We start from the raw sequence: 26,155 nt of genomic DNA, 5'->3' as shown, positions 1-26,155 counted from the left end.
GGAAGAGAAGTAATAATATTTAGGAGTACGTTGTCTACATAATTTGCACATCAAATAACTCTCTGAATATTTTTGCATGCATGATAACTGAATAAACGACGAGAATTGTTATAAAAATAATGGTTTCAGGGATTAAGAAATTACCTCATGGCTGCCCCATTCTTCTGTGGCTCCTCAATGACACCGCTGGAATTCATGAGGTCATGGTGGGGCTGAGTATTAACAACAACAGTATTACATATGGCCAACAGTATGAGAAATTCCTGCAGTCGATGACGTGCATTGCCAATCAATAAATCCTCCTTCAATCTGGTGCAAGCCAGAATATTCTCATCCTCACCACGATGACCATAATCCTGACCGCCCACAGTACATCTACGAAATATCATCTTATTTTCCGTGAGTGTACCAGTTTTATCGGAGAAGACGTACTGTATCTGTGAACGGAGAGCACCATTTTATTTGTTTCAATGGTCGATTAATTTAATTAATTACTGAGATTACCTACTTGACCCAGTTCCTCGGTGATGTTGAGGGCTCTGCACTCAGCTTTCCGTCCAGTTTCAGGATCAAAGAGTGATGTGTCATGACCAATGTGATATACCTGTCCCACTTTGGCCATCTCCATGGTCACGTAGAGACTCAATGGTATCATAACTTGGAGAATTATCACGAATGTCCAGAATGTCAGCATTCCCTCGTAAATGGGCTCTTTGAAGGAGGGAAGGAAAGGGACTGGGGCATCTGTTGTGAATGTTGAGAGCCAGAATTTAGTGCCTGCTGCACCCACGATGCAGAGAACCACTAGGATCACTACACACCAGACGATGTCCAAATTCATCTGTCGCTCGAGTCTTGATCGCTTTGGAAGCCAAGAAAAAATTAGTTGGATCATCAGGAAAATTTATAAATCATCGACAATTTTGTAGGAGGCATGTACTTTAAGGACAATGGGTTGGAAAATGAAAAAATTTATTTTTTCATTTCCCATAAAAATTTGGAAAATGAAAAAATTTATTTTTCATTTTCCAAATTTTTATCAACTCATTAATAATTGAAGTGAAAGAAAAAAATGATAAGCGCTTGAGCCATCCAGATGTGTAAAAAAACCTCGTTTTCCTCTCTAGACTGAATAGTGCCTTTGTAATAAATAATCGGCACTACCTAAATTAGTATTTAATGATCGGATACGTACTTTATACCTCGGTCCCCCATTATTGAGCATCGCCTTGGTCTCATGACCAGCATAAACGACAATGCCCTCGACAAAGTCGGTGTTCTTCAATAGGCATTCCCTCAGCAGAAGATTCTCCGTGGTAACCGGCACTCTCGCGCCATTAGGATGCACAACTGCGCCGTAAAACCTGTTGAATAGCCCATTCAGTTATTTCCCAGGACAAAGAAACTCAAATCATACCGAGACCATTACTCACCTGTAGATCTTCGTGCTTGGCCGATCAACTTCGACGACAGATCGAAATTTTGACGGTTGAAATGTATCTTGGAGATCCAAAAAACCGCGTACCACCTGTCGTTGCTTGAGATTAGTCTCACCATCGAGATTACACGTATCGAGAAGAGCAAATCCCTGGGGATCACTGCTGCGAAGCAGAAGGATATCAGCTGGCACTACCTCATTGTTTGACAGATGGACAAGATCACCGACCTTCACGTCTTTCCAGGGGACCTTAGCGTAACGATCTACTTCACTGAAAATATCAAAATTAGATTGTTCATTAGTAAAATAATATTATTAGTAGCGGTCGTTGTCAACTTAGAGTTTTAATTTTGGATATGAAATTATCGGACGTTGAATTGACTTTCTTTTTTATCACAGAAAGAGAGAGATTATCAACAGATGAAATAAATCGTACAGCAGTCATTCTCATTTTAATGTATACTCGATTCTCTTCATTAACATTTCATTTTACCAACGCCAGAATCAATAAACAAAAATTGATTTTCCATCAATCACCGATTATTATCATTGATCAATCACGCTAGGAATTCGAGGGTCAAATAATTCATGCAATGAATCACCATTTTCTGAGATTAATTATTCAGTATAATTACCCATACTCATACTACATCTAAATTTTATAACTCTATTAGTCCGTTAATTTTATAAGCCCTCCCTCTATGCATAACAATTAAAATTCAAATGAAATTCAATTAAACGTTGATTATTCCAGAAAAGGTTCGGTCCACCAATCCCATAAACAATAAAAAAAATATTCCCCCTTTTTATCGATTATCATTACCGTTATTTGCACTAGAAATGTGAGGAGTCGATAGTGAAAATTTATGCTCTTGAAATAATTAAAAAGTCTGCTGAAACATTTCTAATTAAATTTCTCATCCATTGAATGAATTCCTGAGAGAAGCACTACTAGTTCCCAAGTTGGACACGTGCAAACATTGGAAAAATGAAATGAGCTTTCAACTCCCTCGATGTATGTACACCCGGAGAAAACATTGTCTGCAACATGTTTTTTTCCATTTTAATTCTACGAAGAAAACGTGAAAATCCGTTAAATTAGCAATTGCCCCTGAGAAGACGTCACGTCGACACAAAGAGTTCATATCAACTCGAAAAGGTCGTATTTATAAGACCGATAAACTGTCGTGAAAATGCTATTGGCTGATTTATCCAGGGGTTCTCTGTCTTATCTAGGAGCCCCGGGGATGTTTGTTATTAGAACCACTGAATCGTTAATGGTTGTAACGAAGTAAACTGGACTGCGTGAGCTAGACAAGATTAATGCTGCTCTCAGGAGGGCTCCAAAGCCAGCGGGACCAGTTTTTCTTTGTACCAGGAAAATTCCAACGGGAGAGCAATCTTATCCATTTTTTTTCAATTAATCGATTCTCAAGATGATGATTGTTGGAATTTTATGGAAATTTTAGTCGAAGATCAATCCGAATTTGCCATTTACAATGCTCATTTCAATGACATTCAACTAATTAATGATATTTTAATTGTCTTGATCGGTTTGAATTTTTAATTCAATTGAGAATTCTAGAATTTGTTTTCAATGATCAATTCTCACGATAATTATTGCTGCAAATGAATGATAACCGACATTTTTCCGTGGAAAAATTTTGTTAAACTTGGTTCTACATTTTTTTAACTATAAAATATTCTACAAAAAATTTATCCTGCAAATATTTTAATAAAAAGAGGAGCTCTTTAACTTAAAAATATAAAAAAGAATGATATGAAGAAAAATCCTGTGGAAAATCTGTGAAATTCCTCAATAAGTCCTACAGAAAATCAATAAAATTTTCTAATCAAACTCACGAAATTATTTCGCCTGTATGATTTTTTTTTAATTATCCGAGAATTGATAGTCTCAAAAAATCTAAAAATTTATCTCAATTGAATTGAAAATTGGAACCACTCCATTCAATTGACATTCCATTAATCAACAGAATTACATTAAAAATCAATAAATTTTTTTAATCAAATACATAAAATTATTTTGCAGGCATGATGCCCTTCCAAATAAACCTAAACAGCTTGAGCTAGACTCAATTGATGCAGCACTCAGAAGGGTCTGAACTCCAGGGAGACCGATACTGAACCGGTCCCAGCGTTATTTCCCACATGTTTTTTTTATTCAATCTACCAGGTAATGGCAAGTCACGAAGTGGAATGTCTCTGGCACCTCGTCCCTCGTCGCAGAGTCGGGTCACGCGCCATTGATCGACTTGCACCACTGTACCGAGACCAAGACCGAGACCTCAAACTCATCGAAGATGATTCAACATTTTGTATCCAACTTCCTGTGATATTTCCTACATTAACAAATGATTTTTTCCTCACTACACGTAAGCAGAGGACGTAAGTATCATCGAAACGTAAGTCTGGGGGATTTAGGTGATCCCACGGTCACTTCCGCCTGCCTCAACATCTTTAGGTAACAAGGAGACATCAAGGAAGACTGGAAATTATCGTGACTTTGTAAATGCTGGTTATTAACATTTCAATTTAGAATAGTCGGAAAAAATATGCGGAAAATTACCAAAAGGTCTGTGAAAAATCTAGTTAGATTCAGGGAAAATTACAGTATTTTTCCTTATTGAATTAAAAATAAATTAGAAATAGATTTAATAGGGAAATTTCCAAGAATATCTGAAGTTCGAAGAAATTATTTATTTAAATTGAATTAATTTTCTGGCAAAAATTGCGGGCAAAATTTACATGCGATAAAACAAAGTGAATTCTCTTCTTGTTAACAATTTTCATGGAATGATAAAAATGGAATCTATCGTTACTTATTAAGGACTGCAGCACTCAATCACTTCAATCGCTAATTCTTTCTCATCGCAGTTGGCCTTTCTGTAAAATATTGATATTTTTACATTAAATATTTTTTTATAAATATAAAAAATGTTTCTAAAGAATTGAAAATTTGTGTAGAGAGCAAAGACGACGATTCAACTAACATTGGATAATTTTTTATTCCCATCGAACAAAGCGATTGATTTCATAAACATAAGTTGATTCTGTGGGTAAGATGGGGAGCAAATATTACGTCATGATTGGTCGGTCGGTTATTTTTTTAACGGAATTATACGGTTACAACGGGTTTTAGCAGTGGTTTCTAGTCAGCGAGAGCGATCGAGCATGGAAAATCATGTGATCTGATTGAACGTGGGTGAGAATAGATATTCCACTAGTAGATCACTGTTTCAAGGACATAGAAACGATTCATCAAAGGACAACGTAGACATACGGGTGACTCATATGGGTGTGTGCTTTCAAAATCTCCAGTGACTTGTGCTCAATACATCATTTAATCCCCAATTAATGGAGCTAAGCGAATTGTTTAATTGGAACATTGTCGAAACTTTGCCCACAGCATTTGAATTACAAATTTTTAGAGGTCGAATTCAATTTATCATTTAACATATAAGCTGCTCCTTATAATAGACGATAATTAATATTGATTTGCAAATGACAGCAGAAATTCACAAAACCATTCGGGAAATTAAGACGATAAAAAGTCTAAAATCGTACCATAAATTAGTCTCTCCAGATGCGGAATGCAGAGGGCAAGAACGTCAAATAAGATGACGACTTGTCCCTCACCTCGCATTTGTGAACATTAAAAAAATTATTTATTCTCGTCAAATCGATCTCAATTCGCGTCAGGCAGTTCCTACAAAATGAACAAATTTAATTAATTTAATTTAATTTATTTTTTCAAGTGCTATTTTGCATTTTTTGTCTAATTCGTTGAGATTCAACGATTTTTAATTATTTCCATTATCCTATGAACCCCTAAATTGCGTTAAATTCGATACGCGAATACGCCATTAAATCGTACCTAAAAATTTCACAATTTCGCATGTGAAATTTCACTCGTAAAATCCCACAATGACTAGTTTCATCGGAGTTATCTCTGTTTGCTCAACAAAATTAACATGCAAACCAGTTCAGATACAAAACTGACGTATGTACAACTCCTCTATCGGTTGACAAAGTGGAAAAAAAGGTAGAATGTTATTTTCCTGGCCGATACCAATGTTTGTTCAATATTTTACGTGCATCGCCTTTGCGAATGTCAGATAGTGGCTATCGATTTTATTCGGAGGAGGTGGATATTTGAAAGGGATCAGTCCACACTAGCAGAGAAAATCAAACGGGTGCCGTAATTATGTTAAGCTGATAATGAAACAATGCTCATGGCATTGTTGTACTTCATTACAGAATAATCATGAGGCATATGGAGTCCACATAAAACTGTCCAACATGCGAATTCATCATCAACCTGGCGTCAATTTCAGGTTAAGTCATGGAAGGAGTGGTGACACATGTGGAAGCATATGAAAATATTGACAAAAAGAAATCATTTTTCAATTTCATGTGGATGTTTGAAGGCTGTGACGCAATTTCGACACCTTTGTGGAAATATTTCAAACACGAATGTTTTGTCTGGAATAACAGAACCTCGGGGAGAGAAACAAAACAGAGGAAAATAAGGCATAAAAACATTTTATGCTATGTTTGTGTTAGTTGAAAAAAAAAACATCTATTCTCTACGAGAGATTTCAATAGCGGGTCTCGTATAGGAGACTTTGTTTCGTTCTTTCAAGAACGTGATTCTGCATTAGTTATTTAGCAGTTGATTGGCGCGTGGAATAATGTCACGAGTCACAATGAATTCCATTTAGATGATTTTTGTCATATTATAGGAAGGGGGGAGGGGAATAACGACTTTGGAGATTTTTTAATGGATCCATAACTGAAGAACAAACCGTTCATTTTATTATGAAGTCATTATAGAGAGAAATGGAAATGATTTCATAGACAACATTTTTTTTTCTGTGTCAGTATTGAGCAATCGAAGTCAATGTCATCCCCCTCGATTCCCACCCCCTCCTAATTAATAATCCTGGGAAAGATGTAGATTACCACGGTATTTATGGATTCCAATTGATAATATTCAATAATATTATTAATTCAATTGATAATATTAACTAATATTACTTCTGTAATAGAAAATCAATGTTTTCCGATTACTGATTATAAAACTATAATTTCTCTATTATTCAGTGAAAATTTATTTACAGTTGAGGCAATTTGATTTTCCTATTTTTCCATCCATATCGTGAAATTTGAAAAGGCTATTGCTACCATTTTTTATCAAATCTAAAAATAATACAAGTGAATATCTGAACACAATTTCTTTCAATGAATAAATAAATACGTAATGAAAAGACCATTATATACATAAGTTACTGGCCGATGTTATGCCCCTGGTATTATTACGACCAAACGGTTTTTCCCATTAAAAAAATTACTGTTCATCATAAAATCCTGCGTCCTATTTCGTATGAGACGTATTGTCTACTCCACAAAAAAAAACGTGATTTCGCATTAATTACAACAGCTCGAAACAATGTCACAGGCGACACCATGAATTAAACATACAACATTAAATTGATAGTGAGAGAAGAGTCAATGATATTTGTAGCGAGACCCGATGACGAATTCAAATAGAACGTGTGCCGTTCATGAAACGTGATACGACGACAGAAGTAATGACAGTAGGTGGGAGATATCGCTGATGCACATTGTGACGTCACTGGAAGCTCTGCAGTACAGGTATTAAAAAAAGCCTGTTCGAGGCCGGTGTGATAAATAATTCTCATCGATTTTTCCATATTGATAGAAATTCATTCGATTCATTAAACCCAATTAATCATTCGGAGTGACCGTAGTGTTGAGTAGAATAATTCGACTAATTAATTGAATGAAGTCAGTTGAATCTGGAAAAACATATGGATTTTACATTTTTGTATTTTCAATTTGGAATTCACCAGAACAAATGATACATTTGTTAACTATTAACGAATATTTATTTGGCCATGTTCAACTCTACAGTTAATTGATAGTTAAGGAATGTCGTTTGGAATAAATTAATCGTTCTACGACTGCATAAATCGTCAGTGGAATTAATCGGTCGGTGACAGGAGCCAAAATTTGCACAAATAATGCGGTCACCTCTGGGGATTATTCGATAGACATATTTTTCAATCACTTGTGCGAGGGGAGCGTTGAAAGGGGGTACCCTTGGATGCGTTATGTAGGTAAAGGTCGAATAACACAGACGCCAGGAAAGGTAAGTGGGTCTCTGTCACTCTGGTCAATTCCTCCTGTGCTTATGTCTCATGCGCATCTACTATCATGAAAATGTTCCACATAACAGGTAGTTGGGGCTCACGTGTTGATAAGTGAATAGGGTGGATGGGAATCGAGATTGTCAATGAATAATAGACACTATGAATTTTTAATGCGATGACACTTGGCTGTTGGAAATTAAACAAATCGCCGATGAATTATAAATGGCTGGAGGGGATGTTTTCATGAGATTGCGGAGGGATTGGTTTATGTTTTGTTAGAAAAAAAGATGAGTCAGGGAATGGGGCAAGTGGGAATTAGGGTTTTGCTGGCCCTGATTACATTCTTGATAGACGAAGGGAAATATCGAATAATCATGACGCGTAGCTTCTTTGATTCGGAAGGAAAATGGGGCTCTTTTGGGAGAGAAATTTTTTTGGAACATTTTAGAAGGCTAGACTGGGCAATAAATGAACGTTTGGGGTTTTTAAATTGAAATAGAAAATCGACAAAGATTGGTATCATTCGGGAATTGAGGATAACAATAATTGTTGAGTTAAAATAATTTTGATAGTTGTTCGGGTAATTTCTTTTTCGAAAATTGATTGTTCACCTGGTACCCCAGGTAAATGATTCCCATGTCTGTGAAGTAAAAATTGCTTACAATTTTTATTTAATTTGTGGGTGAATGATACGCTGTCCCATACGAAAGTTTAACGTTTTCAAAAGATCTGAAGAAAGAATTGTAATAATTGATCAGTTCCTTTAAAAATGTAATACAAATGTGGAAAGAACAACAAAGTTTTTAAACTCCAATTGTGTTCATTATCACCATACGTTTAGAAATGGCCTTATTTATCTTGATAAATGTTTGTGTGGCTTTATAAATACTATTTGCACAAGGTTCAGAATTAAAAAGAAATCTGGAGATTTTGTGGAGATTTTCACGGACATATGGGAGAAAAATCACGTTTTTCCCCAATAAAATTTCCAATGTCACCACTGGTATTTTTCCTGTGACCAGTACTGTATAATTTCCGTGCTCAAGGCAAGGTTGATATGATCGAAAACTGTTGAGTCAGGAAATGGATGAATTGGGAATTACCATTCCCTTAGGAATGTACGAAAAATTCAGTTCCAAAGTCATTTGAATCTTCAATTTTGTGTGTTAGAATTCAATTTCAGTTGAAAACTTTCTTCAAATTCCTCAACCATTTCGACAATTCCAGGAAAATGGGTTTTTAATGTTCAATTACTATTGGGTTTCCAATTATATGGGCTTGTAGTTGAAACTTCACATTTTCCAAAATATGTCTTCCACTTGACGCCAGGGTAATACGACTCTTCTGTAAGATAGTGATCCAAAGACTTGACCGCAACATTAAAAATCCTTCCTGAGGAACCTCAGGAAGATTTTATGATTCTAGACGAAAGAATCTCTCTTCAAATTTCAACATAAATTTCCGACTGAACCGCTCTTGAAATTGAGAAACAATCGATCATACAAAAGTCCTTTCTCAAACCTATTTTTTCCAATATGAAATATATTTATGGAGTGGTTTTTGACCAATATTGAAGGAACGATTTTGGAATATTCCACTACCCTTCCAACTTTCGTTTCCTTACAGACGAATGAAAACAATCGTAGGCCCTAGAAAGGTTCAAGGGCCCGAGTCTTGGCAAGGTGAAGTCCCGTTTGAAATTAAAGGAATTCAGGATCAATAAATTTTTTCATTACACGTCAGGGCCCACACAGGAAACCCCGTCCGATTGGACTGCATTATGAATGAAGTCTACGACCTAGCCGATCATACCGCAGCACCAGGCCACTGCTGTGGCTGGTTGTCGTCCCACATAGGGTTCGCGCAACCCCAACGACGGAGAAATTATCTGCACCTCGATCGAATAAATCCAATTGTTACACGTGCTGAAATCCAATAAAAGGAATAAAAATGTGTCTACAAGCAACCAGAGAGTGTTTGCACAGTCATAGTGACTGAGGATGTGCACAAAAACACCTCCTCCCATTACTTTATACCGATTGACCTGGGAAAATTATAGACTTTAGCCTTATGTCACCACAAAAACTTGCAATCGACTTCGTTACCATTGATTCTCCACAAATGTTTCCTCCTTATCATTTAATAACAAAATATTGACGAGCCTCGGTAGAAAGTTCCATGACAATGAGAATTCTCAAGCTGCAAATAACTTTTTTTTTAAAACTCGTTTTCATTTGCTATTGACCGGAAAAAACTGGGGAATGACGTTGGACATTGTCGGGTAATGGATGATTCAGAATCGATATTACTTTCGCTGCAGGGATGACAAATGATGGATAAGGGAATGGGTGATGTTAACTGATCTGATGGGCAGTTCATTGGTCACGGAAAGGGGAAACGGTCACAAGACACGCAGGGACATTTTGTAGATATTTTTCCAATCGCAAGTATCTAACAATTTATTGACTAATTGGGTCGGACATTTTAATTGGAAAATGTTGACTTTTTTGACCGACAATCGACTGAATTTTGGAAATGATTTATGAAATTTTGAATTTTCAGGGTTATTTCGCGATAAAAAATATGGGGAATCGGGGATATTGTTGTTATTGTTTCAATTTATTTCTATTTAATCCCCTTTTTGGGAATAATTCTTTCATTATTCCAAATTTTTCAATTTTTAGAAGATTTTTTGAGACCTTATGAATTTCTATGAATAGGAATTCAATTTTTTTGAGGTTTTAGATGACTGGGGAATTTGATTTTGAATTCAAGAATAATTTAAAAGTGTGCCTGATGTGTCAATGAATTTCGTCACTTCAAAGTCAAAACTTAAAGAATAAGTCAGTGAACGCTGTCAATTTTACTTCTAAGGGAACTAAGGGAAAGGCAAGAGAATATCTTTAATATTTCATTTAAATATGATTCCGATTTTATCTGATGACAACATTCATCTTTCTGCAGAGAATCATTATTAAAAATCATTTCAAAGAAAACGAATGGAATGAAGAACTTCTGGAATGTCAAACAACAAAAATTTTAAATTCATGCGCCCCTGAATCAATCAATCAATCAATTGAATGCATTTCAATCTTTCATTTGAAAATGCAAACAATTTGCAAATATTTCATCACGCTGCTGCTGAAAAGTGGATAATCCTCGTGAATTTCCAGTGAATTCCGCCATTTCATGATTCCTCCACCCGCAACACAAAAATCAATAAAAAAAAAGAAGGAAAACTCCTCGTGAAATACCAAATGTCAATTATTTTTCTATCAAAGAGAACAGGTCGACAGACCGATAAATGTGCATTACCTTAGATAAACTCGACACGTTGAATTGTTGACCCGCTGATCACTGGCATATCGTCTCCTGTCCTCGAAGAAGTCCTTCAGTGCTGTCACACCAAGAACGAATAATACTGGTATCATCGCTATTTCTTTACCGAATGCATTTATCACTGGCACCCAGTTCAGCAGAACAATGAAGATGAAATACAAATTAGCGACACGATGAAACTGCTCCATCAGATTTCGGGGTAGGAATGTCAGAGCTGTGTATTTTGTTGTGCGTACCCTTCAGAGATAACATAAACAGGTAATAGAGATTATGTAAATGTCAGACGTTGTTAGACACCCACGAGGTTCAGGGTTACGAGAAACATTTATTTAAAACTTCAAATGGCGTGGCCTTCCTTTAGATTTTTTCCTGACATTGCGATAATCGGATTGCGGAGAATTTCGTAAACATCAATGTCACGAAGCACGACGTGCTTCCTAGTTTATTGAATTGTGAAAAGAAGTTGAAGCTTATAAAATTAATTAGTAATTTTCTTTGCAAGTATTTGTGCAAAATTTAGAAAAAAGAAAAATTCACATTAGCCAGTTTACTCCACGTGTCCGTTTTGCCCCATTATTTTACTTTATACTATAGTACGTCATTTTATATTCTATGGTATACGACACATTGTATATTAGATACATTATCTGCAAACGTAGTATAAATATTTTATTTTATTTCAGACCCATTTGGATACAGTGAACAATGTAAAATAGATAGATGTAGATAGATAGATTTGTGTAGTCTTGCCTCAAGCAGAGATACACAAAAGAAATGAAAATATATTGCCAAAAAATTTTTTAAAAACGAAAAATATAGAACGTGGGGTTCTATAGTTTTTTTTTAATTTATATGTTAGGATAATTGCAATAAATTCAAACCAGTAGTGTTTGATTTGGCGTCGGAGGGAGAGAGGGAAGGGCTTTAAAAGTAAATGATTTCCTAAGAGGTTCAAGCAGGATTAGTATAAAATATTGTTCTCTGAAAAATTATTAATTACTTTTAGCAATTTTTTAACATTAATAGTTTCACTCTATAGTGCATAGAACCCTGGGAATTAGAAAACGTATCTTGAGATGGCGATTAGCTGTCACTTTAGCGCAACCGCGAGGGAGGGGGGAAGGGGGAATATCCAGGATGTAAATCATTCTGTAATCAACACGTGAACATGAATTGTAAAATATTGCTGTCTGAAAGTTTTTCAAATATCTTTATAATTTTTTAAATTACCAGTCTTACCGTACAATGCGGGGAACCCTGGGAATTGGAAAAGTTAAGTTGAGGTGGTTATCAACTGTCACTTTATTGCGAGAGAAGGGGAAGGTTGGGCAAATTTATTTTGCTATCTGGTGGATTGTAAAATGACAGTTGATCATACCTAAATGAAATTTTTCTAATTCCCAAGGTTGTAGACATTTTACGGTAAGGATAGGATAATGAAAAAATTTCTAAAAATATTTAACAATTTTTCAGAGTACAATATTTAAAAATAATGCTCCTTGAACCCCTCCAGAAATCATTTACTTTTAGAGTCCTTCCCTCCCCCCTTCCTCCACCAAACCAGGCATTGCGATCTTTGCATCTATTGCAATTATCCTAACATATAAATTTAAAAAGTTGGGTTTTATATTTTTATTTATTTTCTTACCTTTTTTTCAACATGTTTTCATTTGTTTTGTGTATCTCTACTTGATGCAGAACTGCACGAAAGTTACAGATAAAATATAAAAACTATCTATTTCTTATAATTCAGTGTACCCAACCGGGACTTAATTTATTTTTTTTAATTAATTGTTTGCATTAAAATATTTTTTATTATATACCTGGAGGTCATATTATGATATTATGTATAAATTTATCATTTATCAAGTTGATAATATGACATTTCAGGTCTTCAGATGACGATCATGAAGATCAATATCGTTCTGGTTCGAAAAATATGAATGACTTTCCATAAAATTTTTTTTAATCTCAAGAAATTTCGAGTTATGGTCTTCTGAGATGAGTACCGAAAATCATTAAGGGATACTAAGGGATAATAGGTTTCCAATTTGTGAAATTTTTCGAATTTGCTATTTTTACCTGTTGTCATGACTGCCATTTGGATGCTTCTTCGCTGGGGTTTTTGGGGGTACCAGGTGATTGGGTACTATGGTCCGCAGTTTTGGCTCCTCGAGGGGTGATCCGAAGCACCTCGCCCACGCCCGTCTCCACCAGGGTGGTGCTGCACTACGTCGAATTGTGTAGATTGATTCTGACCTGAAATTAATATCCCTCATTTATGTATGAAAGCGTAGCTCTGCCCTCGAGTATGGAGTCTTGAAGAATTGAATAGACTTTGAATTGGTTGTTGAAGCTTCATGAATTTCAGATATTCTTTCTGAATATTCAACAGACCGTTAGTTATGAAAATTTAATGTGGAGGGGTAACGAGTCAATCGACCGTTAAGCGAAGGGTAAATAATCGTGATACACATTGAAATATTGAATTTCTGGGAATCTCGAGAATTTCATTAATGATGATTTATAATTTCATGTGAAAATCAGTGGACAGGGAAATTTCATGTTGATTATTCTATGAAGTGGTATGAAAGCCCCTAAATTTTAAGGGAATATATCCCCTTCAGGTTTAAAGAGAATTTGTGATTGCAAAACCACAACTTGACGAGGAAAGCAACACAAACATGAACGAATAGTGTGAAGTTCAGTTCGATTATTACTTGAAAACTATTAAAAACCAATGTTCTGAACATTAAATATTGTAATGAAATATTTTCGAGTTATCAAAAATGAAATGAAATCTGGCCCTAAATATTGAACACGTATTTTTTAAAATAGAAATGCAAAATCACGAATTAAAAAAAATACATGTCTAACGTTTTTTATTGAACTTTCATGTTGAAAACTAAAAAAATCGCAACCAAAATTCTGATCTGCCAAAAAAATCCAAGTAAAACAGCGACTTAAGTTCAATTTCTACCAGAATTCATCAAAATCTCGAAAATGAATATAAACATATTCGTGAATTCCCAATAGAATTTGAAATCAAAACCTTCTGTCCCACCCAAATCGCCTTCACTCTCTGTCTCCAAATGTCACTATCCACAAGCGTTGATTTTCATCTCTGAATGAAGCAATAAATGAATGTCATTTCGAATAAACATTGCACAACTGTTGAATATTCACCAAAAAAAAAAGCAAACGATAACATAAACTCACCTGGACGCCTGTCGTGAATGCCCCCGAAATGACGGTGTTTTGGCAGTGGCAGGTCTCGACTCGTCTCGATGTCCCGGGGGTAGAATAAAATCCGTCCTGGAGCCAACTCTGCTGTGTCCAGTGACCGATCCCTGAACATCCACCACTTGTCCCTGAGAGAATGCCCTCTGATGCCCAGGTTTTTTCAATGCCGATGGGCGTCCCGCACCAATGCTCCCAGTGGGAAAATTCGCGGGTGATCCCAGTGTCGATTGCCAACCAGTGGACGATGTCGCCAGGACACCACCGTGACTCGCTGATCTCGTGTGTCTCTGTACACCTGGTCGGCGACGCTTCATATCGTCTTCGTTTAGATCGGTGGATTCCTCGATACCGTCTTTGTACCATGGTAAATTGGTCGTTGTTATCGTTGGTGGTGACTGAAGGGGATTCAGGGGTGGAACCCTGGGTGGAATTGGTCCTGGGAATACATAGAGCGAGGTCTTCTTCTCTGGCTCCTCGCACGCTGCTTGCATCCCCCTCTCCGACATACTTGTACATCTGAATTACATAAATTAATTGTTAATTAGGCGGGGAAAAAAATGGACGCAGATGTTGGCAGTTGCATGGCTGTTAAGTGGGTAATTTTTTAAGCGGTAAACAACGATAATTGAGGTATGTGGAGTTGATAAATTGGAACGATAATTATGTTAGTAATATTTATAAGAAAACTCATTATTATCATCGAAAATAAATGTGTTACGACGCAATTAAATATTGGATATGTCGAGTATTTAGTTTTTCACTGCGTTGAAGACATGTTTTATTGATAATATTCATTGATTATGTTATGATATATTTTCATAACATTGGGCAGAGTGGGGCGAAATGAAACATCATCAATCGTGAATAACTTCATTCTGAAGCTCGATTTTTGAGATTTGAAATAAAACGAGTCATTTGATTTTTTTTGACAGATTGTGAATTATTTACGATTGAAGGGGTTCCATTTTGCTGCATCTCCCATAATTATTTTGATAAAATTCAATTATGATAATCGATAAAGAAATTTTATCCCGATAAAAATAAAAAATAATGCTTCAGTAGAGTGCAATTCATTAACCACCCAAAAATTTTAGTTATTTGCATAAAAATTAAGGTAAATGTTTCCTCATTCGAGAACCAAAAGCTTCGTTTTGCTCTTCCAAAAATCATTGAGTAGTAAATCTGCCTCCTTATTATACCTCTCCCGGAGAAAAAAATCATGATACGGTTGCTATTAACAAACATATCTGATTGAAGAAGTGCAAAATCATTGACTGTTTATCACAGTCTGCCGTTCACTGTTAAAAATAATAATATTTATTCAGATGATGCTGTGAAAGCAGAATGGATTATGGGCTTGTCAGTTAGAAATGTTTATCAAGTGAACGATGTTAAATTTAGGTGGCAATCCTCCTCACACAAAATCACGTGAACACTTGGTTTGATAATCTCTGTAGGTGATATCGAGGTGTGCTATATGCAACCGCGATGCGAAACTTTAACAGCTGTCATCATTAATTATCCATACGTGTATGAACAAACGAATCGATTCTCTTGGTGGGGTATATAGAGTGGTAAAATATTGGAGGAAATTTTCAGTAAATGCGACGGAGAGACAACACGTGTATGAAAAAAATTTAATAGAAAATTTAATAGAAGAATTTTTAGAGAATTTCTCTGCTGAATTCCGCAGGAATTCCACCGGAGTGCTAACCGAATTTTTTCGCGTGGCTTATTCTGCTCGAATTTGCGAATAAAATTTTTGAGGAAAAATTCCAGGTTTTTTCAGGTGCCTTTTTTTCATTTCTCGATACAAAATCAAATGAGAGGAAATGTAGGAAATTAATCTCCAAGAAAATTAGTGTGGGAAAAATTTTAATGGAGAAATTAATCCATCTAACGAAATTCGCATCTTTTTCCTTTTTTCTATAGATTTTTTTTTTTAATCGCAGATTTTCCGTTGCATAATTATAAAGAAAATAATTCACCTAGAAAATTGACATTTATATTTTCGAATCGATACTCGATTGGAAAATGAGCGCAGAAATAGAAAATTAATTTGCAAAAGAGCGTCACAACATTCAGTTTTAAAGAAGTCAAACAAACTAAAAAATGTTGCAAAACTTCAATCTTCAATTAAAAAATAATAAACAAACAAAAATAGCGAAATTTTTTTAAAAATCTTTTTTGAGATTTTTTGAAAAATTTCGTGTTTTCTGCGCTTCCAAGATATTTGAATGATGAATCATCCTAATCACAACGCAGTCTATCAAGTAAAATTCAAAATAACTAACAAAAATGAGTAATAGATGATAAATGAAAGAAAAATTTCGATCAAAAAATTCTAGTTTTCGAAGGAAAGTCTGCAGAGGTCAAGAAATCGATTAATTTCCACTTTCGGTTTGCGGAGCGGTTACAATAATCACCCAATGCAACTGGGAAGTCGAAAATTGCATTCATTTAGCAAGAAATTCGGAGAACTAGTTTTCGTGTGAAATATGTACTTTTATTTGGCGCTGAGCCACCGTTTCCTTCCTCTGATATCTCACTCCTGCAATTTCTGCCTCAATCAGATGATTGCATTTTTTTAAAGCCCAGAGGCAGTTATTGATTGGGTAAAATAAAACATTTCACGTCAACGGAGGAATTTTTTTTATCACTCTTTCTCTTTCATAACGGATGGCTATCGAGTTTCAGACTCCAAGGTCACATTACGGTAATACGTTATGTAGACACCAGTATGTTAATGTCTGTAATCAATTATGCATCAGAATATTTCTTGAATTATAGATGATCAAGGATATGTTTAGAATTGAATTAGCAAAATTAAATTAATTTAAGGGTGATTTCTTAATTAATAGATGTGAAGAGGTTTTTTGTGCAGTGAAACGAGTGTTACAGTGTCGACAGAAATTGATTTTTTTTCATTTTAATGAGAATTGGATGGATTTTTGAGCCAAATCTATACATCAATCGGCATTGCACTACTATTTGATTAGATTTAAAGCTAAAATGGGAATTAAATGTTTTTTTCTTCTCTGTATTAACAGCTTATACTAATTATGAATATCATTCTGGTGATCGATACAAATTATTACTGTTATCATATCAGACTTTAAGCACTTGATGAATTTTCGATCATTAAATTTTTCTTGAAAATGGTTTCGTGAAGTGAAATGACCTTTAACAAGTATTTGTACAAATCGTCATTGTATTACTATATTTCGTCCACAAAAATTCACCCGAAATTAAGCATTTTATCCCATAATTTATAAAGTTAAAAATAAATTGTTATCTTCGATCGCGAACATCGAAAATTAAAATTTTATCCTAAAATTATGTAAAACCATAAAAAAATGCGAATAACAACTGTAACAATCCACCGCGATCGTAAACAATTGACAGAATAAACAATACCATACTAACCACTTCAAATGAATTATTTTGAAAATCAATTTGCAAAAAATAAAATTTAAAAATTGACTCGTCAATTTTCCGACACTGATCCGTTCAAAAATAAATTCTAGTTATTCTGTTTTGTATATCAAAACTGCATAATTTATTTATGCTACTCTGCTGGAATGAACGAGGGCCTGGGCCTCGTTGCAACTCCCACATCTGCTCAAGATGCTTCAATTTTCTTGAATCTATTTGTGAACATTCTTGCATCATCTGATTCATCACTATGAGTTCGGACCATCTGACGTCTACACGTTTATCTGTCACTCAAGGTCCCCTTGATAACCACCTTATCAAAGATAGATCAGAAATATTGTCACTGATGATTCCAAAATCGTGTACGGTAATAATAAATTATCTTGTCTATGTTTTAGTGACACACGAGGGAATTTCCCATGAATGACGTACGTCCGGTCTATTCAGATGATGAAACCTGGAGAATTAGGATGACGTAAGTCGAAATTCTCTTCAAGCATTTATTCATGTCGGTGGACAATCGTTTCGAAAAAAAGGTCAAGAAACCTTTCTCCAGCTGAAGTAGTTCCGTATTCAAAATTTCTTCATATTTTTACTAAAATCATTTGAAAGAAAAGAGAACCGGAGGTGGATTTCATCAACAAATATGAAGTCTATATAATAAAAAAAATTAATATACTTTGTTGGAATATTTGAGTATAGCTCTTTCATTGTCCTACAAAAATCACTCGACACCTCTTGTTTATTTCTCTGGGAGACAGCTCTACTAAAGGACTAATTTACGATCGGTTGTACTTCGCTTTCGAGACGATTTAATCCTCAACATATGCTGAAATTTCAATAACGGACTGTGTTCATTTAAGTTATAGAATTGTTTTTCTTTTCCCTGAGAGTGTTTTCCTTTTGATATAGTTTTCAGTCTCTGGACAATGGTCCTCTAGTTAAGACGTGTCTTCCTCGTGCGAATAAAGAATATTCTAAAAAGTATTTCACTGTGTCTCAGATTATTTGATCATTTACACCCATATTCACATATAATACCACAAGTGGTTCAAAATTATCGAATATTTCCCGATAGATTCGTTCCAAACAAATGAAGGAGTCAAGTTTTTCAGGCTAAAAAATCACGAGTGCGAAGCACGAGTGATTTTTCCTGAAAAACTTGACGACTTCATTTGTATGCAGGGAACCTAGAGGGAAATATTCTATAATTTTGAAGCTCGAGTGGTATTCAGGGGATTATTTTTCCTATCCAAATTTCGGCCAAGAGAATTGTGCCATGACATGAAAAGAGGTTTATTTGGTTAAGTGTCGTTTGTTTACCAAAATATTCAAAAAATTATCGCTGATATTCGAGGTAGGCTATACAAAATATCAACAAATGGTGCAATTCTATTGGCTGAAATTTGGGTGGGAAAAATAATCCAATATATTTTAATTATTTTTACGACAACACCTAAGTCTTGCGTTTTATAAACTGGAAATAGAGGAATTCCTCATTTGATGTGTCCACTTGGTACTAATCACGATGATTAGGAGGAATTCTTGAAAAAAAAAAGAAATTCCTGAAGATAAATGAATAATTAGCGTTCAGAGATTATTTTCAGTTAATTATTCAGTTAATAATGAACCTTCAGATTATTTTCAGTTAATTATTCTCTCATAATTTGGTGGTGCCAGATGGTATGACCGATGTGGTCTTTTACCTACTCGTCCCAGTACCCGCACTTGCCTCTAACCTGAATTATAACTAACTCCACCTGCACTGGGTTCCTTTTCCGGCGATGAGAAAACTCTTCATCACCGGGACTCGAACCTGTGCTCCTGGGACGCTTTGTCATAGGGCACGCTGACGACGAGCCCTCAGTTGAATGTTCTACCCTTGTGTTCTTTCATAAATTATAAGAGATTTTAAGAGAGGCTGGGGAGGATGTAAAACAAAGAAAAACTTTTGTAACATCAAGGAAATAAATGATATATATGTCTATATATATGTGTTCTTTCACAGATTAATATTTAAAAAAAGATAATGACCTACGTGATAAATAGAAAATACCAATTTGGTCATAAGTGTTATTCATGTGATTTAAATGGGAAGAATTTCTTTAAAAATTGTGCGTTAATGTTACTAATCGCGTCAGCTAGTCTCTGCATTTTTAGGATAAACCAAAATTCGAGTGAAAATTTAGCGAAATGTAAAAATTTCTTAGAGCATGGGAACTGGAGGGGAGAATTACTGGAAGCGCTGAAAGGAGAGTTGAACGGGCGGATGTACAAGGGACTGGCACAGATAGAGAAAGTGTTACTAGATTGTTGTAGAGAGAAGTCCACCAGATGGGAAAATATAACTAAGAACACTCATTCCATTTCACTCAGATGTCAGTGCTTGGAGTATATGATATTAACGCCAAATTGTTATAAATTTTTAGAAAAATGTGATACAGCATATTTGTACGATGGAAGTATATATGTAGAAGGCATGTGCAGATGTCAACCTGTCAGACTAGCATCAACAAAATAAATTAACGTTCATTGTACTCTGAGTAAAAATTGTACTAAAAAATCGGAATTTTTTAAACTCATAAGCCAGTAATTCATATTCGGGAATAATTTTTAATAATTTTTTCCTCATAGTGAATGGCCCACCTCGTTCCTTTCACATATGTAACATTTTTTTAAGAACCAGAATGATGTAATTCGACGAATTATGTTCTGCGTCTAAGGCAATTACTAATTAACAATATTAACGTCTTTACTTTAATTGTTGAAGGAATTATGTTAACGAGAAAAATCGGTTGAACAATCGATGTCAATTTTACTTATTATTCTTGTAAAATAATAACAAAATGCAAATTTTCATAGAAAGATTTCTGTGGTTTTTTTGAAAAGTGAACTCAATGAACGAGCTAATAACTCCTGCATTTAAATAACTCAATAAACTTTTCTCTAACGCGTGAAAAATGTATTTTTACTCTCCTGCCCCTGCATTTAGCCACATCCTCACTAAAATCAATGGACGAAAACCATAAAAATACTTTTTTTAATAAACCATTAACATGAGAAAATGGCTGTTTCTCGTCCACACAAAAGACAGTCTGAATTTTTCCTCAACGTAAAGCCAATAAAAAGGAAAAAACCTCCATTTCCGTATTACCAATATTCTCGTGTAGTATAATGTACATGCGGTTGTGTCACCACACAATAAACCGTGACCTCACTCACGCATTAACCCAATCCGTTCACTTTTTTCCTCACAATCCCGTCTCAGGAAGGTTTACGTAATGCCCAAGGGGGCAACACATAATCATTAAAAAAAAAAAACTCCCATGCACGTAAGGCCCCCACCAGGCGCATGACAACGAGCCATGGGATCCAGGTGATGCCGGAGGAACCATGAATACACCCACCGAGAGTTTATGCTGAAAAATGGGCCATGTGATTTTCACAAACTTGATCTCGTTTTGGAGATCATCAGGAGACCTTGGAGATGACCCGAAATATTTTTAGTTTTATTGTCAGCCTCGAGCTATGAAGAAGACAGAAAAATCGAGATTTACAAAAAAAATTAATCTGATTAATTTTTCGATGACTTTATAGATATTGACAATCTTTGAATGGGAAGAACATTTGAAATCCCAATCAAAAATGTTTAAGAGCAATTTATAAACTAATTTAATATTTTAATTAATGATGTCAGTATTTAATTTCATAATTTTTTTCATTTAAAAATTGGTTTCCATATCATTATCTCAGTTCGACACTGCTAAGTACTTGGATATTTTGATAGAACTATCATTTGATAAGAATCTCCAAGAAGTCTATCAGAAATGTACTAAGAATTTCATCCCAAAATGATTCAAAATAATCTCCAAAATGATTCAACAGAAAAAAATCATCAAACTCGAAATTTCACTGTTAACGCAATGAAAATCACTTGAATGAATCGATTAATTGATTAATTGAAATTAAAAAAAAACATTAACCTAAATCTTCCTTATTTTTAGTTACTTTTACTTTTGCCAAAGAAATAAATGACTATAACACTTGACAATATCCACGGATTGAAGAATTCCATTGCAAGAGCAATAGAAAAAGTCATTTCTCTTCCCAAAAAATTATGATTTCACAATTAAAAAATACTTGGAAATTTCAGAAAAACTGCTTCAGGAAATCTACCCCAGACTTCATTCAAAGATATTCAGCACAGTTTGTATTCCAATGAGAAAAAATTTAAATAATATAAGGACATCTTTGGACTCGTCGTCCCTGTGCTGATCCTATGACCAAAGTGTCCCAGCAGCGCATTGTTTTATCGCCGGAAAATGAACCCAGTGCATGTGGAGTTAGTTATAAGTTAACTTAGAGGCAAGTGCGGGTAGGGAATTAAAATACCACACGGTCATACCATCTGGTGCCAGCTAATTTATGTAATTTAAATACTAGAAAATCTCTGATTGATCGAGATCGTTGATAGACTTGAAAAAACTTCAATTTTAATGATTTAAATTGAGAAAAAGGAGATCAGCATCTGAACTTTTTTTCATCCTCCATTAATTCAGAATATCATATCTAATTTGATTACTGAGTCAGTACTTAGAAGAACAGAATATATCTTTGATTAAAAACTAGCACTCGAGTTATGGCAGTTTTTATCATTCCTCAGGATGTTGACTCTCACGTACTGTGAGTCACTTTTAAGGGGAATTCGCATTGATTTCATATTTAGTATAATTGATACTAAAAAAACGTTTATTAAATTCAACAATCACTTATGTCTGATTATCATGTGTGTACTATAAAGGAGCCTGCGTACGCCGCACCCGTATATACGGGTAATGAAGGGTAAACAATCGTTTAATGTAATAAAACACTTTTTTAATATGAATTATACTAAAGAAAATTGGTAAAAATCCGGTCTGTTTTCGGTTGTAATTTGACATTCAATTTTTTAATGGAGAACGTGGATTAAGGCTCATAAATAATTGAAAAATAATCGCATTATATTTGAAGTGTCCTTAATACGTGTGTTGTTGTTGGAGCTAATGAATTATTTAGATGAAATTACTCATCTCATAAGTGGAATGAATTTTTCTGAGTTTATAAAAGTTTCAACTACAAAAACATCTAGAAATGAATATAAACTAAATATTTTAAAAAATCCCCTGTACCCTATATAAATAATATACATTCTATAGTATATTAACTTCTATATAGTAATAAAAATCATTTAAAAAAATAAGAAAGAATTAAATTGAATAATTAATTTAATTTTAATTGAAATTGATATTTTATTGAAAAAATTACGGTCTGTTCTGTAAAAACTTAGAGATTTTCTTATGACTTTTCTTTAAGATTATATATGTAACAATTCAAAATTCAATTAATTGTCATTAACCTTTTCTGTCCACGTACGAAATGTTTGTTAATTTAGTTGTTATAATTTTCATAAACGTTTCTCTTCCGGATAGAAAATTTTCATGCATATGATTCAATACTTAAATAATCTCATTAAATTTCAATTAGACAGCGAATTGCGCTTGAGGTCGAGGTATCGGAGTGTCATCTTGACCCCTCGGCCCAACCCAGCCAGAAAGTAGCACTCGAGACAATTACAGAAGATTGAAATTTTTATCTCTTAATCACACATTTTTACACGTGGAATTGAGTGGGTGGTGCCCGACGTACTTGATTAATGCCTCTAGTCGACTGTCAGGGCGAAAGAAAGACCGTCGGGCTCAAGGTCATCCGGCATTTCCCAGAGAAATAGGGGGTCAAAATAGATATGAGAGATTGTTTTGGGATTCACTGCGCGATTCAATCACTCGTCAACCTTGTAAAGCGTAAAAATAACGGGGTCGAGAGCTAAAAATTTTGGGTCAATGTGCTGACGCTTGAATTCCGGAAGCAATTTGTTCTAAAATAAAATGGATGATTGATAGTGCCATGCGTTGACATCCCGACAAATTGACATGTCATTTGGATTTACTGGTGATATTGAATGGACAATCGGTGATGATTGTTTACAGTGTTATTGTCAAGGGTTAATACACTGCTTTGCGATGTTATCTATATTATTACTATCAGTAATCATGGCTCTTATGCGATAGTAATCTCCAATCTATAAATTGTTGAGAGCTGTGGCAGCTTTTCACGTGTTTGGCGGAATTGTCTCTATCAAAATTCCAAAAGTTCTCGATAAAATAATCTGAACATTGATCTATCGATTTTAACAGTAATAAAACATTAAAACATTGAATAATTAAATAATTGCACAATATTTAGGTTTAAATTGAGCTTCTAAGTTTGATTCCCTTTTAATAAATGTCCAAACTACTGAAATATAATCTACAATAAATAAAAAAATAAATAAATCAATAATTAGAGAAGAAAATCACTAAACTATTTAAATAAAGTATTGACTTACTGTCTTGAACAAAAAAGTTTTCTTTTCAACAAACATAAATAAATAAATAAGGTATTTGGCAATTATTACAAATTGTTGTTGTGAGACTAGGGCACATTTACTGTCACATCTACAAGTGTATTTCTATTATTTCTCTCAATCTCTGTTTCCCTAATTTTGCAGCTAAATTTATAGCCGTGTTAAACAATTTAAAAAATGTATTTCAGAGCCAACAACTTTACGTTCACTCTGATAATAATTAAATGGCTTTCAACAACGCCTTTATTGCTTTCGACAATCATTCTGTGCATCGAGAAAGACCTTCAACAGGTTTAATTACCACTAACACCAATTGAAATAAAAAAAAAGGTGTCCATATTGCTCCGCCCTCCCATAATTCTACTGTCAGAACTGCCGCATTCGAGCATATCAAGCAGTTCTATTATTTTTATTTCACCCGTGACCACACCGGAGTGTTAACAAAGTCATTAAGACATTGTTATGTCCGATAGTCATCCAAAAACACGTCCCCCTAAACTACCACAATCTTCCAATCGCCCACAATCGTTTAAACCGTGTATTTCCACTGCTGGGGTGGCTCATTAACCATTGCAACCATAAACGTGAACTAAAAACCGAGGATAAACTGTGTGAATTCGCTGGAATAACCCAGTTACGTCAAATCAGTCAGTTAAGGGGTCATGGACACCGGGCAGCTCTCAAATGACCCGTGAGCGTGACACAAAACCATATGGATTTTGTTGGTAAATTATTAAATGGAATTGCGTGCCACCACCTGGCGAAAAATACTCGGTGAATTGCTCGTTCAATCGATCAAGTAATCGGGATTAATTCAGCCGTTCACGGCTAATGGAACTGAGAATTAATGATTGAACGATTTTTTTACCCTCAACTCGAGGAGTTCAGATGGTCCTGGGGTCACAGGAAACGCGAGGAAATTCCCGTACGCCCGACTGATGCAATTTTTCCGTCCATTCGCCTCAGGAAACTTGGGAAATTTTTAATAGACCGTACACCGTCCTCGGAAGTCCATCTTTGTGTCTTTTTAGTCTTATATCAGTGAATATGAAGTGAAATGCAGTTATTAGAAATGGATGGAAGTTCCTGAATTGAGGAGATTCAAGTATATTTTGCTGGTTGGTGCACACCCAGAGAAAAAATTAGGTCTAATAAAAATAGATTTATTCTGATAAAAAATGTTCAGATAATTTTGATTGATAATGGAAGGTACGTCCAGCCAACGTATAATTAGATAGGAATTAATCATTTGTAATGAATAATTTGTTGTTTCAACGAACCGGAATCAGCTCAAATATTATTTTGGGCAAAATTTTGTGTGCGATTTGTCAGGAATTACTTTTACTTTGCAGGATTAATCGGTTGTTAATCATGATTTTTTTATTGGGGCAGTTTACGAAAATCAAAATGAATTCATGTGCCATTACGAGATTTTCAGGCAAAAAGAAGTGTTGATGCAGAATTTTTTTTAATGGAACAACAATGTTGAGATAAATATTTGTACAAATTGGAGACAAAAGAAAATAAGAGGAAATCTTAGGCCAAAATTTCAAATTGATGAATTAATTTTTTGCAACGTTAACGTGGTAATAAATTTTCTCTGGACGAAACAGAAAAATTGGAATATCTCGAAAAGTTAGTGATAATCGATATAGATATTTTGATCAATTGCAATTGAGTACATCGAGATGAATAATTTAAGAGGTGAAAAATTGAAATCGGTTCGATAGTTTTCGATGTATTTGCGAAAACCAGTTCAGAACGAAATGGAAATTTATGAAAAACGACTGGACCAATTGCCCTGGATTTTTGGCACAAATTTAGTCCTTACTAACACCTGTGATTGGACTATATTTGACATTTCTCGGAATAACTTCAGTCGTTTATTCACTTAATTTTAAAAAATAGTGGGCTAAGCTGATCGTGGACACACACAAAATCAGAAAAACCCGCAAAAATTAGCAAGTCGGTTAATGAATAAAAAAATGTAAGAATACATATCCACTGTCACCTGTTAACATGCAATATATTTGTTAGTTGATTGATTTCTCGTGATATCGAACT

The 26,155-nt window shown here is 34.7% G+C and overlaps 1 protein-coding gene across 2 annotated transcripts in view; it reads right to left on the bottom strand.

The window, feature by feature from the left end:
* The window catches only part of LOC135163782 (phospholipid-transporting ATPase VA), a 33,676-nt gene that overhangs the window by 6,347 nt on the left and 1,174 nt on the right, over nucleotides 1–26,155 (bottom strand). For both annotated transcript variants that reach the window (XM_064123579.1, XM_064123580.1), the window contains exons 2-8: nucleotides 14,191–14,730; nucleotides 13,054–13,230; nucleotides 10,948–11,208; nucleotides 1,434–1,709; nucleotides 1,196–1,364; nucleotides 509–862; nucleotides 145–437 (exon numbers count right to left, since the gene is read on the bottom strand). In XM_064123579.1, coding sequence (XP_063979649.1) covers nucleotides 145–437; nucleotides 509–862; nucleotides 1,196–1,364; nucleotides 1,434–1,709; nucleotides 10,948–11,208; nucleotides 13,054–13,230; nucleotides 14,191–14,720 — 2,060 coding nt within the window. In that variant the 5' untranslated portion in view covers nucleotides 14,721–14,730. The remainder of the gene's footprint in view (nucleotides 1–144; nucleotides 438–508; nucleotides 863–1,195; nucleotides 1,365–1,433; nucleotides 1,710–10,947; nucleotides 11,209–13,053; nucleotides 13,231–14,190; nucleotides 14,731–26,155) is intronic.

This window comes from Diachasmimorpha longicaudata, chromosome 6, assembly GCF_034640455.1.
Source record: "Diachasmimorpha longicaudata isolate KC_UGA_2023 chromosome 6, iyDiaLong2, whole genome shotgun sequence".
Classification (NCBI taxonomy): Eukaryota; Metazoa; Arthropoda; class Insecta; order Hymenoptera; family Braconidae; genus Diachasmimorpha; species Diachasmimorpha longicaudata.
This window is presented reverse-complemented; position numbering and strand designations above follow the sequence as displayed.